Source organism: Phymastichus coffea, unplaced genomic scaffold (genome assembly GCF_024137745.1).
Source record: "Phymastichus coffea isolate CEN01 unplaced genomic scaffold, Cenicafe_Pcof_1.1 PCOF00009, whole genome shotgun sequence".
Taxonomy (NCBI): domain Eukaryota; kingdom Metazoa; phylum Arthropoda; class Insecta; order Hymenoptera; family Eulophidae; genus Phymastichus; species Phymastichus coffea.
In genome coordinates this window covers 8,829,728-8,847,480 of record NW_026706820.1, presented here as the reverse complement: position 1 = coordinate 8,847,480, position 17,753 = coordinate 8,829,728, and the positions used below count along the sequence as shown (strand labels likewise).

At 35.4% G+C, this 17,753-nt stretch overlaps 1 protein-coding gene across 1 annotated transcript; it reads right to left on the bottom strand.

Annotated features, from left to right (window-relative positions):
* Window positions 1-8,820: 8,820 nt before the first annotated feature.
* Window positions 8,821-12,880, bottom strand: LOC131670926 (uncharacterized). Its single transcript, XM_058946928.1, has 2 exons — window positions 12,668-12,880; window positions 8,821-8,985 (listed from the first exon to the last, which is right to left on the bottom strand). Exons 1-2 carry the CDS (start codon window positions 12,878-12,880, stop codon window positions 8,821-8,823), a joined length of 378 nt encoding a protein of 125 aa, XP_058802911.1.
* Window positions 12,881-17,753: the final 4,873 nt, after the last annotated feature.

The following is a 17,753-nucleotide window of genomic DNA, read 5'->3' as shown; positions in this document are numbered from 1 at the left end:
GACCACTCCCGGAGAGAAAATTAAGACTAATGTAAAAAATTATAAGTGAAGGTTTAAAAGCGCCTTTCAATGTTTTTTGATATACTGATTACAATAAAAATAATGAAAAAAATGTTACATTCATATTTGACCTTGAACTTTGAAGGTCTAATAATAAAAATGCGTATCTTGGCTTAAAAATTGGTATAGCTATGTTTTATGAACCACAAAATACGATAAAAATAGTAAAAAAAATTCTAGTTGTCTCTTTGATCTTAAACTTTATTTGACTTTCAAAGTTGAAGGTCAAAAAAGTCACTAAACTTTTTTTTACTAATTTTATCGTATTCAGCGACTCATAAAATGTAGGTATACTAATTCTAGCGCAAATACGCATTTTCATTGTTTGACCTTCAAAATAATTGTCCTTGACCTTCAACTTTGAACATCAAAAAGGGTCTTTGACCTTCAAAATTAATTTTGAAAGTCAAAGAAGTAGCCAGGATTTTTTTAATATTTTTCCTAAATTTAGTACAATAAATTAACCTTATAAACATCTATTACGCTCGCTTTTTTTGTTAATCCATATATGAACCAGTCCCGGAGTGAAAAGATTAAATAATTCTATCATTATTTAACATTAATTTATTATCGTTTAATGTACGTAATGTATAAGTACTATTATTTGTTTCGAACACATAAAAAATTCTTTCTTAAAATTATTGTTAATGTTAAATATTAATTTATAATTCTAAGTTGATGTATAAAAAATAATGTTTTTACTAAATTTTGTATCATTAAAAGAATCTATTGTAAAACAATTAATATTGAAATTCTCCATAACAGCAAATTTATATTATTGATAACCCAATATAAATATCAATAACCCAATGTAAAAGCTTTGAAAAAATCACTAAAATCTCTAATAAAGTTAATACCACTATATATAAAATTTTGATTAGTTCAATATCAAAATAGAACGTACTGAAATGAAATATAACCTAAAACATAATAATTTTATTAATTATTATTCTTAGAACTTAAAAAGTGTATATCTTATTCGCCTCTTAATAATGTTTTCGAATTGCTTTAAAATAGTTGTGTATAAAAAGATTTTGTTAACAAACGTAATATATTCTTGATCTATTATTATTAACTTCTTGACTGATAATTAAAATTTTATCTTGAGTATTATCATAATTAAGAGCTTCACTTAAACAAACAAACAAAATTGAATATAATTGTTTTTCTACTACTTTATTATTCATTATGCAAATAAAATTGTTCGAAATATTCCAACTAATTTTTCAAAATATGTATATATACGTGGCGTTGTGTCTACAAATCGATTTAATCATCATCTATTGTTTAAATTCTATATACGCCGTTGTGATTGGTGGATTTCGTCGTCATCCCACCCAAAACGGACACGTAACCAGCAACGTTTCTATATATGCGCCGATTTGATCATCACTTAGTGGTGCAGATCAATTTTCCAAAAATTATTGGAAAAATAATCTGAGACATCTACTATGATTTCTCACCATCTAATGGTCTCGGACGTCTACTATGATTTCTAACACCCTAATGGTTTCGGACGTCTATTATGATTTCTGACTGATAAATAGCTTCAGACCTCTATTATGATATCAGTTTGTATAATCATCAAAATTTATTTTAGAAGTTATATTTAATGAAACGATATGAAATAAAAATTACTGTAATTGTTTTTAACATTTTGTAAAATGGTTTGACTTATATTCGAACTTTTTATACATTAATAGTTTGGTAATATTTTTTCAATTTCTTATTTATTAAAGATTATCTTAAAGTTAACCATTACCAAATCGGTTGGATCCAACAACTTGTATTGTATTTTCTTTTTTCTAGTTCCAATCAGTCATTTCCTCTTCATTTTCCATTTTCTTTTTCCTATTTCTGATTGACTAGTACTTACGAAATTTTATCAGCATTGATCATATTATGAACATCAGCATCAGCATCTTCTTCGCGGTCAGCATCATCATCATCATCATTATCATTGACCTCTACATCATTCGCATTGTTTTTTACATAATAATTTCTTATATTATCGTTCTCGCTTTCAATTATGTAGCCCCTATCATAAAAATTAATGTAGATTGATATATAATATTATAGTACATATTAGTGTGATACTATTATACATGATAATACAATATACGAGGGTGGATTGATAAGTTTCCGGCTTGACCAAGAAAAACAACGTTTTTAAGAATTTTTTTTTTATTTCTCAACATAATCTCCTCCAAGGCTGATACAATTCTCATAGCGGTGTTCTAGTCTAGTAATGCCATCTCTATAGACTGATGCGTCAAGCTCCTCAAAATACCCATTTATAGCTTCGACTACTTCTTTATTGTCCGTAAATCTCTTAGCGCCAAGCCATTTTTTAAGGTTAGGAAACAGATAATAGTCACTCGGGTCTAGGTCTGGAGAGTAGGGAGGATGCGGCATCAATTCAAACTTCAGATCGTTTATTTTAGCCATCGCAACAATTGACTTGTGCGCTAGTGCGTTATCGTGATAAAACAAGATTCTTTTCTTCGCCAGATGAGGTCGTTTATTTTCACCTCGTGGCTCAAACGTTGCAATAAGTCTGCGTAGTATTGACCAGTGATAGTTTTACCCTTTTCAAGGTAATCAATGTATACAATACCTCTTGCATCCCAAAAAACAGTAGCCATAACCTTGTTCGCCGAAAAAATTGTTTTTGCCTTCTTTGGAGTTGGTTCCCGTGGTCCAATCCACTGTTTAGACTATTCTTTGGTTTCAGGAGTGTAGTGGTGGACCCAAGTTTCGTCAACGGTTACGAATCGACGCAAAAATTCGCTTGGATTATGCTTATAGAACGCCAAATTGGTGGTAGAAATGTTTTTTCGAATCAATTTTTGGTCGATTGTTAGCAAACGCGGCACCCATTTTGCACAGAGCTTTTCCATATGCAAATGTTGGTGCAAAATATTTTACACACGTTCATATGATATCTTACAGGTCTCAGTTATCTCACGCACTTTTAATCTACGGTCTTCCAGCACTATTTGATGGATTTTTTCGATCATATCTGGAGTTGTGACCTCAACAGGGCGTCCTGAGCGAGGCTCATCAGAGGTGCTCACACGACCCTTTTTAAACTCGGAAACCCACTGCTTAATGGTTGAATATGATGGGGAGGATGTCCTCAGTGTTGAGTCCATCTCTTCTTTGATTTCTTTTGGCTTTAACCCCTTCAAATAGAAGTATTTGATGACAGCTCGATTTTCCAGCTTTTCCATTTTTAAGAAAAAACACAGAGGCGTCTTGTTCAGTGTACTCTCAAACCTAAACTAACATAGCGATCGGGCTGAAACTATAGCTACAAGCTATCCAAGGATGGTACTATAGAACGCCACCTCAAGGTAGGCCGAGTGGCGCCATCTCTTGGTCAGGCCGGAAACTTATCAATCCACCCTCGTATCAGTATAAAACTGTTTTACTCAATAATAACACATTGATTTGAGACTATTATGTATGTATTATGTATGATAGTAACACATATTAATCTTATAATTACACCACTGGGCATTCTTCTCGTAATACGATTTATTTATATATTTGATTTTCTTTTTCATTCACTACTTCTAAGTTTAAGTCAACATTTCCTTCACCTTCAACAGGAACATGTTGCCGACGACCATGAATAGAAGGTTTGCGATGTGCTGATAATTGAACGGTTTTCGGATTCGGAAAAATAATGCGACGATGTGGTTGATTTTCAGTTGATCTATCTGCATGTGGATGTCTATAATAAAAAATTTTCATTTTAATTTAGTCTAGATTAACTGTTAAAAATATCTTATAAAATGATTTCAGACTTATACTGTAATTTCTTACAGTTGAATGGTCTTTAGCAGTTACTATAAATTTGTATGATGTATAAGTTTTGATTTATTTACTCATTTAAAATAAAAAATACAACATGTCGGTTTCTTCTTCTTCAGTCAGCAGGTGTTTAGCATTACTCAAATCTTCATACGGCATTTTCTACCATGAAGAGTCTCTAATACAATTAATGACCATGTCCGGTCAGTAAATTTTTTGCATTCTTGTTAATTGTGCATCATTGTCCTCCAATAAAGTACCATTATTTGCCATTATTATTATGTTGATTACGATTAATGAAACCACGTAAAATTTTAAATAGTTATTGAAATCTATACTGTCCAAAAACCTACTTGTATCGAACATTATACTATATACATTTTTCACATCTTCTTTATTTTAACTGGAATAATAAAATTAATAAACTATAATTTTAGACCATTGTCTATTATGAATGTTTTTAATATGATCGAAGATCATTATATACAAATTTGCAGATATAATGATGTCAGACTATATTATACACTTTTGCATGTATAAAAATCTCATATAGAAATATACTATTTACTATTTCCATAGCATGTATACTACGATATAAGCTATATAATAGATCCATGGTTTCAGGTTAACACCAATTGTAATATCAAAGTTTTTTATACGTCCTATTGTAGACACATCCAATAAGTAGTTTCCATGAGTTCTTTCTCCGATGTTATACAGTAATGGTTGCAAATATGCATTCCTAATTATTTGTCTTTTTTGTTGGGCAAGTGAAATTAATGGCGACTCAAGAATGGATTTTATGCACACATATTTGATACTACGGATAATTCTAGCCGTAGTAAGCAAAAAACTTATAAAAGAATAAATCCACATGTTTTCCAAATTTTTGTTGCAGCTTGAAAAACGTTTGTCTTTTTAACATATAAAATACTATGTTCAGGCACGAAATAATTTTAAAAAAAAAAAGATAAACAGATGCTTGTCATTTTCCCCTTTATTGTCTTTATTTGAAAGAATATCAACAAATAATAAAACACATTTCACGTGCAACGAGTATACGCCATTGTTATTGATGGATTTCTTTTTCGTCTGGCTTAAAATGGACAAGTAACTGGCTACCGATTATATTCATGTAATAATTTGATCATCACTGAGTGATGTAGTCTGAGACCATTTATCAACAATCTTCTTAAAAATAGGTCAGACGTCTAATACCTTAGTGACAGACTATCTATTAGTAACTTTTTTAACTAATATTAAGATAATATTATTAAAAAAATCTTTTTCAAATGACTCACTTTCTTCCATTAGATCAATACTTAAGATTACATGACGAATTTTTCGAAAAAGTCAATTTTACCATTTTTTTAAGAGCTTTTGCAAATCTACCCAAAAAGAATTTTAAAAGCAATTTGTATAAGTATATAATATCATATACCATATAATATATAATATATTATAAAAATGATAAAATTAATTATTTCGAAAAATCCTATACTTTATCTAGAATATCGATTTCAAGGAATAAAGAGTCTTTAAATATAATTTTCGTTCTCTCTAACGTTCAGAAGAGCATGACAAGTCCTTTTTTTAAAAATTAGTTTAAAGGATTTTATATTGCATCTAAATAAAATTTTGCAATTTAACAAGAAGAAAATGGAAGCATTTACCGAGAACTTCAAAATTAAAAATACTTCATTCGTGATCAGATTAGTGATCCTAACATTATTTGGACGGTTCTTACGTCACAGAAAAGAAAACTTGTAATTTTCACTGTTTAACATTAGCTGGTTTTCTATAACAGTTTTATAATTTTTAAAATTTTGGAAGTAACACACTTTACTTCCAAATACCATGAAATATAAATTTCTCTGCATGTGAAACATGACACATCTACCGAACACAGCTTAAGATGTTACTTTTATAAGGTTAAGTTTCAAACCGACATAAATTAATTTTTAAATCTGTATGCAACGCTGGTAGAAAACTATATAAAACAGTTTTGTCGTATAAAATTATATATTAAAATGAATAAATATTTTACTGTACGCACCAAAGAAAAATCAAATAAAATAGTCCATGGCTCATATAATCAGCCGGGTCGAATTTTTTCCACTTACAAATATCGTGTCGTAATCTGATCTATAATATAATCTTTACTTTGTAGATTACAACAAGACAGTCGAAAATCAGTTGTATTCAATTATATTGCACACCTCTGATACTAGAATTTATATGTCTGATAGATTGGTATAAAAATTAGATCATCCTGCAACTTTCTCTCTTACGAGAATCTTGTCACAGTAATTCAATCTATACTCTATTTATTGCTCCCCAGGTCCTAATAATACTATGGATCATTATCTACTGACACAATTCTGTAGTTTAAATTTTGTTCGAAATATGTGCCATTCTAGGATCGAAATATAAACTTTAGAACTTACATTATAAGAGTTTCCAAAAAGTTAAAGATTTAATTAATATATTATCCAGACTTAATGTCAATCTGTGGAACCGTTTAGATTAAAATGAAGGCTATAAAGAAAGTCACTTATAAAGTTAGACAAAAGTGCTTGAGGTAAGAACGAGACATAATATAAAAGACGTGTTTCTATATATAAATAAGGTGACAAGAAATTCATATTTCTAAACTAAGTGTTCTTAAATGGCCAAACAATTAACAAGTGTATTATTTAGTGCATTTTTAAGCATACCATTATTACAAGTTTTTATGAAAAACTTGATTTTGAAGTGCATTATTTAAAGATTTAACAAACGGCATAGCGTTTTCTTATGGGTATACTTACATATTTTATTAGTATCCATATCCGAACTCACTTTGTATATAGCTAAGAAACAAACATATTTTCAAGCCACAATTATTTAATTTATTTAATTTTTTATTATACCTGTGATATAATATAAGAAGGCACAATACACTGAATGTTTGATATAAAAATACCAATTGCAAATAAAAATAATGAAAATTAAAAAGAGAAATAATATTAAATATAATTATAATATATCATTTCCTCAGCAGAAAACCTTTTACTAATTTATAAAGAAATATCACACCCCTAAGTGATTTACCTAAACCTTTTTTTTATTTCCTCTTGTTTTTTTTTATCATTTTGCGTATAGAATATAAAAAAATATATTTGAATCAGTTAATTCATTTTTCTAAGTGGTACCTTTTCAATGAAACAAAACCTGAATGCGTTCTTATCACATCAAGTTTTCGAGATATCCTAACCTAAAAGTGAAAGAAACGCTGTTTTTCATTCAGTTTGAGATTATGTTATATAGCGAATTATTTTTTTTTCTTAAAAACGGGTTCTACCTTTAGAAAGTGTTACTCTTACTCTTCAAAACCCTTTTTTAATTTTTCGATAGTTTTTTTTTCAGAGATATTGTTAATTTAACTTTAGTAGTTGTGTACTTTTGTTAGTCTTGTAACGAATGACATTTTTCCAAACAGTAAATAATATAAACTGTTACATTTTTTAGATGACTTAATACGAATTCCACGAAAGAATTTTACCATAACCTAAATTTTATGAGAGTAGATAAGCAATGTATGTTCTGGGACACAAAGGAGCCGACAAAGGATGCCGCCAATGTATAAGGGATATGTGTATGTTCTGGGACACAAAGAGGCTGCCCGATGAAGGTGTCGCGGTAGTGATACCTTTTAATTTAAGGTGAGACCCCATGCTGAGTGTTTAAAAGGCATTTGTTTTTCGTTTGACACCTCCCGCGTGCCAGTGGGCCCCTTCGACAGAGTGCCCCCCCCCCCCCTTATTTATTTTTTTGTTTTTCAGAGTCGCATGCTTATATGTTTTCTCAGAATGCACTCCTTGACGGTGTTTTACCTCATGCTGAGGGTTTAAGACGTAATCGTTGTACCTTTTTCTTTTGAAGTTACCTTGTATCTTAATTACGAATCGCATACTGAGCAACTAAAACTAAATTTATTACCTCTTCCATTAAAAACAATACCTTCGCTATTTTTGAATGGAGTTTCGAGAGTAGGAAACTTTTGGGGGGAATTATATAAAAATGTCTTCATTTTCAGAAAATCTTTCATTAGTAGACTAGGTCTCCAAGAGAAGACTTCTTAAAAAGTGTGTAAAGTGAAAAAAAAAGTGTATCATGAATCCAATCGAAATTATAAGAACAATAAATGCCATGATCGTATTCATGGCGAATGTAAGTAAAAAAAAGCAATCTTTATATTAATATTATAATTTAATTTATAGTATATATCTTTTTTTTAGACTCCTCCAAACCTGCTGGCGGGCATTCCGACAGCATCATTTTACCATTTACTACTAAAAATTTTATCAGTCGTAAGTAATTTTATTATATATTTATTTTTGATTATTATAATCTTATATATTTTATTTTTCAGCTTCATTCAATCATGGTCGTTCCTGCTCATAAACTGAGGATTGGCCAGCTGCTGCAGGGAGTGATCGAGGTAAGAAATTTTACTTTTTTATAATTTGCTTCATATAAATATATAAATATTTGATTGTTTTTTGGTTGCAGCAGATATTGAAGTTTTCTGAGCGCTCAGCAAGATAGCGGGCTGATGCCCAAAGAGCCGCTGTTCAAAGTCGAAAGGGCTGCAACCAAAAAAGCTGCAGCTGAAAGGGCTGTAGTCAAGAAAGCTGCAGCCGAACAGGCTGCAATCGAAAAGCCTGCAGCCGAAAAGCTTGTAGCTGAAAAGATTGCATCCGAAAAGGTGTTGGTGGAAACAGCGAGGAAAAGGAGGAATCCGTTTGCGTCGTTACCACCAAAAAAAAAATTTTTCAAGGTATAATTTTTTAATAATCATATCATTAATTATAAAATTATAATTTAAAAAATTATTATTTTTTTTTTCAGATAAACGATGTTGCTCGAGAGCCCTTATGCAGTATTGAAAATGCCCTTCTAAGGGCAAAGTCTACTACCGCTGACACCACCACCACCACTACTACCACCACCACTATCACCGATGCCATCGGTACCAATAACATCACCATCACGACCACTACTGCTACCGTCACCGCCATCAACACCACCACTACCACCGCCACCAACAAGCGGAAAACAAAGCTTAAGAAAATAGTAACCATGAATATGATGTATCCAGGAAAGGATCGAAGGCCAACACAACCTTCCAAACCATACGGTAAAAAAAAAAATTAAAAAAATCATTATGTACATAAGTAAATAAATATATAAATAATAATAATAATTAATATTATATTTAATAATTATAAAAATAAATACAAAAATAAATAAATTACATAATAAAAAGTGTCTCTCTCTCTCTCTCGCTCTCCTCCGATAGTAGGGCGCTTCGTTAATAAGCTTATGCTGGCTAAGTCTAGGCTCACGGAGAGGGGGTAGCGTCTCTAGCTACTTGCTAGGAGCGTGCGCCATATAGCCCATGGAGAGGGGGCAGCGTCTCTAGCTGCTTGCTAGGAGCGTGCATAGTATAGCCCTTGAAGAGGGGGTAACGTCTCTAGTTGCTTGCTAGGCGCATACGCTGTATAGTGAGGATGCTGCTCTCTCTCTTTCTCGCTCTCCTTCGATAGTAGGGCATGTGGGCCCTTGGAGAGAGGGTAGCATATAGCTTGATAAGCTATATGTTTCTCTCTCTCTCTCTCTCTCTCTCTCTCTCTCTCTCTCTCTCTCTCTCTCTCTCTCTCTCTCTGGTACGTACAGCGCCTCTTTTTTTCGCTCCGCTGTTTCTTTATTTTACTCATCTAGTTTTTCCTCCTCGGAGTGAAAACTCATTTTGCAGGGCGGTCGCTAACTGTGGCTCTCATGCTTGGGCAATAAATCGCAATTTTTATTGCCTTTTTCGAGCCACAGTTGTGATTAAACACCTGCTACACAACATAACCTCCAATCTACGCCTCACACAACAGCACAATCAACGCCACACACGTAAACGCAAACAACGCCTTACACCTACGCTTACAATGTTTGTCGCTGCATCTTCTACATGCCTTGACATCGAGCCTCAACCTTAATCTGGTCAACGCCGCATCCCCTGGTGTTTTCATCTTGGTCTCGTACTGCTGAAAATTGACTTTTGTTTGCGGTTGTGCGTGTTATTGCGGTTTTTCGCTGTATCTATTGCCAGTGTGTGCATGTACTAACTTCTAAGTATTTAGCGAGAGAGTTTTCATATTTAATTTTTGTGCAGTGCGTGTCAATGGTCTTTAATTAATTAGTGTAATTGGAATTTGCATTTTTCAAGGGCATTTCTTTTCAGTTCCATCATTGTATACCTCTTAGTAGCCCTGTTTTATCGACTGATGGCATTTTAGTTATCTGCGTTACCGACTGTCTAATTGCGCAACTCATCAGTTCTCTCTGTCGCCACTGACCGCGTTGTCTTATTACTGGCGCGCATTTCAAACTGCTTATTACGAAAATCTGCGTATCTCTAATTTTTATCGACGCCTTTAATTATGCGCATTTTGTAACTCATCTATTAATCGTGAGACTGACCGCTCAGTTCAGTGCACTGTTTGTTTTGAATTGTTCCACTCGCATTGTGTGAGCCCAGTTGCGTCGGCGGGCGCTATTATCTGTAGCGGTTGTCGTCCTGCGTCTAACATTATTCCTAGGAATACCCTATCACGTTCTCCGTCTTTTGCTACAACTTGTTCGCCACCCGCTACATCTAACGCGACCTCCGTTACTCCTGTTGCGTATTTCGCATCAAAAAAACGCACGGCAACATCTCCTCAATCTCCACTATTTCGCAACGTGAAGCAACTCTGCTCTACTCAGCCATCACCGCTTGTTACCCCTGTAAACATGGCGGACTCATCTGCTCCTCCACCGTGGTTCGTCAGCTTTCGTTCCTTGGCTTTGGTCAAGGCTGTGACTGCCCTTCCATCTACGCCTGTCGGGAGTGGATTTCGGCCACTCGCCAAGACACTCAAACTCAATTGCCTCCTCGCAACTCGGCAACCATCGCCACCCACTCCTCAGCACCTCAAATTAACAATGCAAATCGGACAAACATTTCCGCATTTGTATTTCAAGTTGGCAGCCCACTGCTGCGAGACAAAGTGGTCAAGTCTTCTTCAAAGTTAAAAGACAAGATCTCTCTGGATGTCTTTGGTTGCGGTGGCAGATCGCCAGTTTACATCCGTCCGCTCTGGCCCAAGCCTGTGTTTGATCTATTCTCGTTAGCCCTCTCTTTTAGCAACAGGCATAATCTTGGTCGCCCAGTAGTCCTGAATCTTCGCGTATGCATGCGGAAGAATCGTCGTGCTACGCCCATCCCAATCTTGTCTTCTGATGATTTTCCACGATTCCTCCCATCTCGTATCTCAAACTCTGGAGAAAATCGTACTTCTTCTGCTGCTCCACTTCAACATCAATCTGAAGCCTCCCTGTCTAACCCACTACAACAGACCAGTGATGAACCATCTGATACAATGTCTTCATGACAATCTGATCTCAAACCGGCTGCACGCGTACAACATCACCTTTCCATCGGTCACATTAACATTAATCGTTTAGACTCATTCACTCACTTTTCCCTACTACAAGCCAAATGTTCCTCCACGTATTTCGACATCATTGCGATAACCGAAACCTCTTTACAGCCTGATTTCCCCGATACTCATCTAGCCATCGAGGGTTTCAAATTTTTCCGCCTCGATCGTGTCGGCAAAAAAGGCGGCGGGGTTGCGATATATATGCGAAATCATTTCAGCGTCAATATTCTAGTCACTTCGGACCCACAGTATGATAACACTCCTGAATTTATCCTCTGTGAAATAAAGTATGCCAATTATAAACTGCTATTTGCCGTCCTTTACCGTCCTCTCCATGCTCACGCTCCTTTTCACTTTTTCAATTGTTTATCTGCCTATCTTCCTCACTTCCAAAACGTTTTAATCACTGGCGACTTTAATGCGGACTTATCATCTTCCTCCCTTTCTGATGCTTGTACACTCCGCACTCTGATTGTAAACAGCGGACTAAGTGTAGTCTCTCTTGAACCTACTCACCATATCATTGGCAAGTCTCCTCCCTCCCACACCACGCTTGATCTTTTTATTACCAACGACATAAGCAAGGTTGTATGGTTCTCACAATCGCATGCGCCCTTTATCGCGGGCCATGACTTCATTGAGTTACACCTTGCTTACGCTCGTACTGAACACTTCAAGAAAACCATTTGCACACGACAACTTTCCTCCATAAATACTGAAATTCTGTTAGGTACCGTGCATGAGAGTTTCAACTCCCTACCTATACTCTCTACCAACGCCAGTCCTTCCCTATCTCTATCTTTAGACTATGTTGACAATCTTCAACGCTTGATTACGAAGACCATCTCCTCGTTCTTTGACCTTGTTTCTCCTATTCACACTATTGCTTTATCATCCAAGCTTAAGCCATGGGTCTCCCCCCAAATCCGCTCCCTCATGCGTAAACGTGACTGCGCATATACCATCGCAAAATCGACGCAACATCCCACTGATGTTCATATTTATATATCGCTTCGCTCGAAAGTCTCTAACGACTTATCTGCAGCAAAAAACTCTTTCATAAAATTGAGAATTGATTCTGCTGCTGACTATAAATCTAAGTGGCGTGAAATAAATGCCCTTGGAGTCAGCAAACCCTCCCATCCCTCTCCTCTTCTTTTTTTCGATGCCGATGCCCTTAATCGGCATTATGCGTCCGTTGCCAACAAACTCCCGCCTATCACCCTGGATGAGTTTCAAGCCATCCTATCTGAACCCCCTCCTCATACTTTCAACCTTCCCATGTTTTCTCTGTGCACCTTCTCCGTCAACGAAGTTGAGAATGCGCTCATTAATAGTGTGTCTCCTGGCCAAGGACTGGATGGTATCTTGTCCAAAATGCTTAAACTTGTTGCACCTGTAATTGCTCCGTATGTTACTTCACTTTTCAACAAGTCCATCACTTCTGGTTCTTTTCCCTCCGATTGGAAACGTAGCCTCATCTGTCCCCTCTCAAAGGTATGCAACCCCCTATCTCCCTCTGATACTCGTCCGATCGCCAAAATTTGTGAATTGTGCAAGACATTTGAACGTCTTATACATGCACAACTCTCTCACCACCTTGAATCCCATAATATTTTGTCCCCTCGTCAATCTGGTTTTCGTCGTGGTCATAGCACCGAAACTGCTCTCCTTACAGTTGTTGACGATATTCGTCACGCCATTGACAAGCGCAAACTAACCATTATGGTTATGTTTGACTATTCCAAAGCGTTTGATTCCATATCACATACCATTTTGATCAGGAAGCTGCGCTCCATAAAGGCCAGTGACGCCACACTCAAGTGGTTTTTCATTCTCGCTGATAGACTTCAGGCTGTAGTGGATGCTGGCGGAAAAGTTTCGGAGTGGCTGCGCACTGCTACTGGTGTGCCGCAAGGCAGCGTCCTAGGTCTCCTTCTTTTCGCTATTTTCATTAACGACCTCCCCCGTGTCCTCCGTTATGCAAATTATATGTTGTATGCGGATGATCTTCAAATTTACGTGCACTGTTACTACAACAATCTTGCCGAAGGGATTGCCCAAGCTCAGTACGATGCGGATGAGGTTATCCAATGGGCTCTCTTAAACGGCCTATCCATTAATCCCTCTAAAACTCAAGTCATCATCTTTGGCAGTGAACTCTATATCTCGCGCATCGACTTCTTTAATCTCTCACGTATCTCCGTACTTGGTACCTCCATTCCCTACTCCAGGACTATCAAAAATCTTGGTGTCACGTTAGCCAGTACCCTCGACTGGAAGTTCCATGCCGCAACCACCGTTTGCAGAGTCTACTGTTCCCTTCACTCACTCAAGCACTACAAACGCTCTTTGCATCAGCCCCTCCGTAAACAACTTGTCGAGTCCCTTGTTTTTCCCCACTTCGAGTATTGTTCAACTCTCCTGCTGGACCTTGATAAAACTCGGATCTCTGAACTCCAAATCGCCCAAAACGCCTGTACCCGTTTCGTAGTCGGTCATATCCCCTTTATTCCGACAAACAGTATATTCTCTCATGTTACCTACCACAGGCTCCAACTAAAATGGCTTTCATTAGCAAACAAGCGACTTCTTGCTCTTGGTACTCTTGCGTATAAAGCTCTTTCCCATAAAACTCCTTCTCAGCTCCTGAATCATTTCTCAGACCCAATTTGTGTCACGTTCTCAAATAGGTCAAAACGGAACCCTCCTTCCTGTTTTAACTATGGTGCTCCCCGCACCCAGGCTTGGAATAACTCTTTTACCATCAGTGCCTCTCGCTTACTAAATCGTCTCAGTGTAACAGATTTTTCTCCCGATCGCCTAACTGAATTTAAAAATTGGTTTCGCTCACTTTTGTTCACGCTCGAAATCACTGCTTGGAGTACTCTTGCTCGTTTCGAAAATTTTGTTCCACTTGAAGCCCTCTACCACCTTCCTGCTCCCATACTACCTTTCCACGCCTCGCAATTTACTACCTCCAATCTCTACCTGGAAGTTCGTGGTCGCTATCTAGATATCTACTTGCTTCATCCCTCCCAACTCCCAGCAGTCATACTCGCAAGGCTATAATCCTTATGTGTTGTCTGTTTCATGAGGTGTTGTCATACTGTTGATCCATGACCATTGTTCGATTATTTTTCATAGGCCTTTTCGAATTACCACAGTACTCGGCTTATAATACGCTATGTTTTATTATCATCACTGTTATTATTTTTCGCCCTACTATATATTTTATTAGTTTTAAGTTACGTTTATTCTTTATTTGATCTCGTAAATTGTTAAGTTCAATTTCTCGCTGTTATTACTACTTAAACCTATACGGGATATCTTGTTCCCGTATACCTGCATATCGCCTACATACGGTTAATGGTTGCATGTTAAATTGTTTGCAACCCTTGATAAACTTTTGTATTTTTTCTTTGTAGCCAGACGGGGTACTACCCCAAGGCAAATAAATGAACTCACTCACTCACTCTCTCTAAGCAAGCGCTATAGTAGTTTCATTAGATTTCAGGAACCTTTCAACCTCACAGTTTGATATAATTTGAATATTAATTAATAAAACTTATAGAATTTTCGTTTAGTTATTAATTTATTGTTCATTCAACTATACATTGAATATAATACAGTTTGTCTATAATCTTTATTTTCAGTAGTTGACATCGCTATATTGAAATATTGAGTTGAATTTTTATATGTAATATTGACAACTTCATCAATACCTTCCATTTCAGATTGCTTCCGTCTAGCTTTTATCCATAAAAACAATCTTTGTGTATCTGTAACGGCACATACAAAGTTAGCTGGTTTATTGTAATATTATGTATATATTGTTTCTAGTGGGTAAGCTAATGCGCTCATTGGTGGACATCTCATCTCGCTTTCAAGTTCTAAAATTTTTCTAAAAAAGGAAAAAAATTTTTAATTAATAATGATTTTAATTTCTAACAATAAAAAATAAAAATTCTTACTTTTCATGTAAAATTTGTTGTAACCATTGTTTCTTTTTTAATCCTTTTACATAAATATTTCTAGAATTATGTAAATGATTGTTTAGTACACTTGCTAAATTTTTATATGGAATAAGACCGGATCTCCATAATAAACCATGATGACACGTTTCTAAGAAATGATTCACTTTTCGACACTTGAAAGGAAATTGAAACCAATGATATGGTGGTTCGAAGAAAAACACAGTTGGAACAGTATCTTCATCTAATGGTAGTTATGCGAGTTCTTTACAAACAAAAGTCTCGTTTAAACTTTGAAAGCCTTGAAAATCTATTATGAAATCCATTTTAAAAGATGCTGAAGTTAATGTGAACTCTACTGTTACGTCTCGTGCATCAACTACGAATAGCTAATGAATGAGACGTTCCAATATGTTGACTAGTGGTTGGATATGTCTCACTTATAATAAATGTATGTGGAAATGTATGTCTGATAATTGTACTACCTTGATAATCGTAGCTTTTAATTGTTTATAAAATGTAACAGGCTCTAACTGCTTGTTGAATTGTATGAGTGTAGCAGGCTCTAACTGCTTGTTGAATTGAATAGGATAGGTTGTTGAATAATACTTGCACGATATTACTTTGTAACAGTCGCGAGTTTATTAAGTAAAATGATGACCAATTGTCGGACCGGTGTGTACGGAGTTGAGTCTTACAGGTACTTATTGACTGACTGACGGACTACTGATCAACTGCCGAGAGTAATTTGTTCATTCCTTTTTATAACTTTTATAGCTCTTTTCAGGTCAGTATTGCGATATGGTGTGACATTTTGTTTTTACTGAATATAAATTTTGCGTTTGGTGACTTTATTTAGGCGTGTCATTTACCTCGTGTTTCGTCAGCTTTTTGCTGATGTGCGAGTATTTTAACAGTTTTGAATTTCATGAATGTGCATTTGTTACAAAAAAGGATGCGTCGTAAGCCGTAACACTTATTTCGGAATGTCATTCACCTTGCGTTTCGTCAGCTGACGTGCGAGTAGGTTAGCAGCTTTGAATTTCACGAATGTGCATTTGTTACAAAAAGGATGCGTCGTAAGACGTAAAACTACTAGTTCCTAAACCGTTATGTGAGAGTAGAGGCACATGTTTGTTCTATATAAAGCGTATACCTCACTATTCGAAAGTAGAAGGCGCCATAGTCACTATACCTCACCATTCGAAAGTATAGGGCGTCATAGTCACTATATAGTATGATTATAGGTAGTTTTTATTAAATTCCAACAATATATATAATTTATTTTCTTTTTTATTGAAAAGCATTGTATACATTGATTACATAATGTCTTGTTAATTTCAAACTAATTTTTTAACATCACCACTAATTGGGATATATTGTACAATACGGTCGTGTAATATTAAGCAGTAGGCTGCAGCATCTACAGGAAAATCAGTTCGAGTTTAAAATTCTAGGCGAACATCGACTGGCGCGCTTTTTAACGTTTCATTTTGTTTGGAGCAGTCTATAACTATTAGCGGCACTTTATTAATGAAATCTTTTTTATTGAGTAACAGCTCGTTTTCTTTACCATAATAAGCGTTTTGAAAATTAGTATACATATCGTAGAGAACAGCATACTGATTTTGATTGATATTCAAATTGAGATTTCCATACGGATAGCATTGTGAATTGAGGAATAGCTTCACATTACTAATATTACAATGATCAAAATTACTAGAATTAACATTCGCTGAACTTTTACGTTTAGTTTGAAAAGCTAGAATAACAAAGCGAGGCTTTTCCAATTGATTGGAAGTCTTAACACTCCAAACATGCTTTGATGTACGTGGTAATTTTGGATACTCATACATTTCCCCAGTACGATAACTCATTGTAATTGCACGTTCTCGTCCAATCTGATTGAGTAATTTGATTTTTTCTTTGTCTGCAACCATCACATATGGCATCAACCATTCAACCTTAGTTAAACTAATTATTGATTTTTCTGAAGCATCAGGATTCTTTACTGGAGTACTTAAAATAGCATTCAAATTATCTTTTGATCTTGTGAGAATAAGTTCATGCTTAACATTGACTACAATTTTCCGATAATCTTCAGCAAAGCCCAGCAACATAATGAGAAGGATAGTCACATCAAAAAAATCTAGAGCGTTACATATTAAAACTTCATTGTTATCACCATTCCATCCGGTATTTTCAGCGATAGAGCTTTGACATGGATTGCGTGAAAGCCAATTTTTCATGAGGCTCGTTAAGCCTACATTTTTCACTTTATCAATTTCAATAGCATTTATTTCATATCCTATTTCCTCGAACAAATGACAGAGGGCGTTGTTGACTAATAAAGTGTTCTCCACTGGCGTAGTACCGTCCG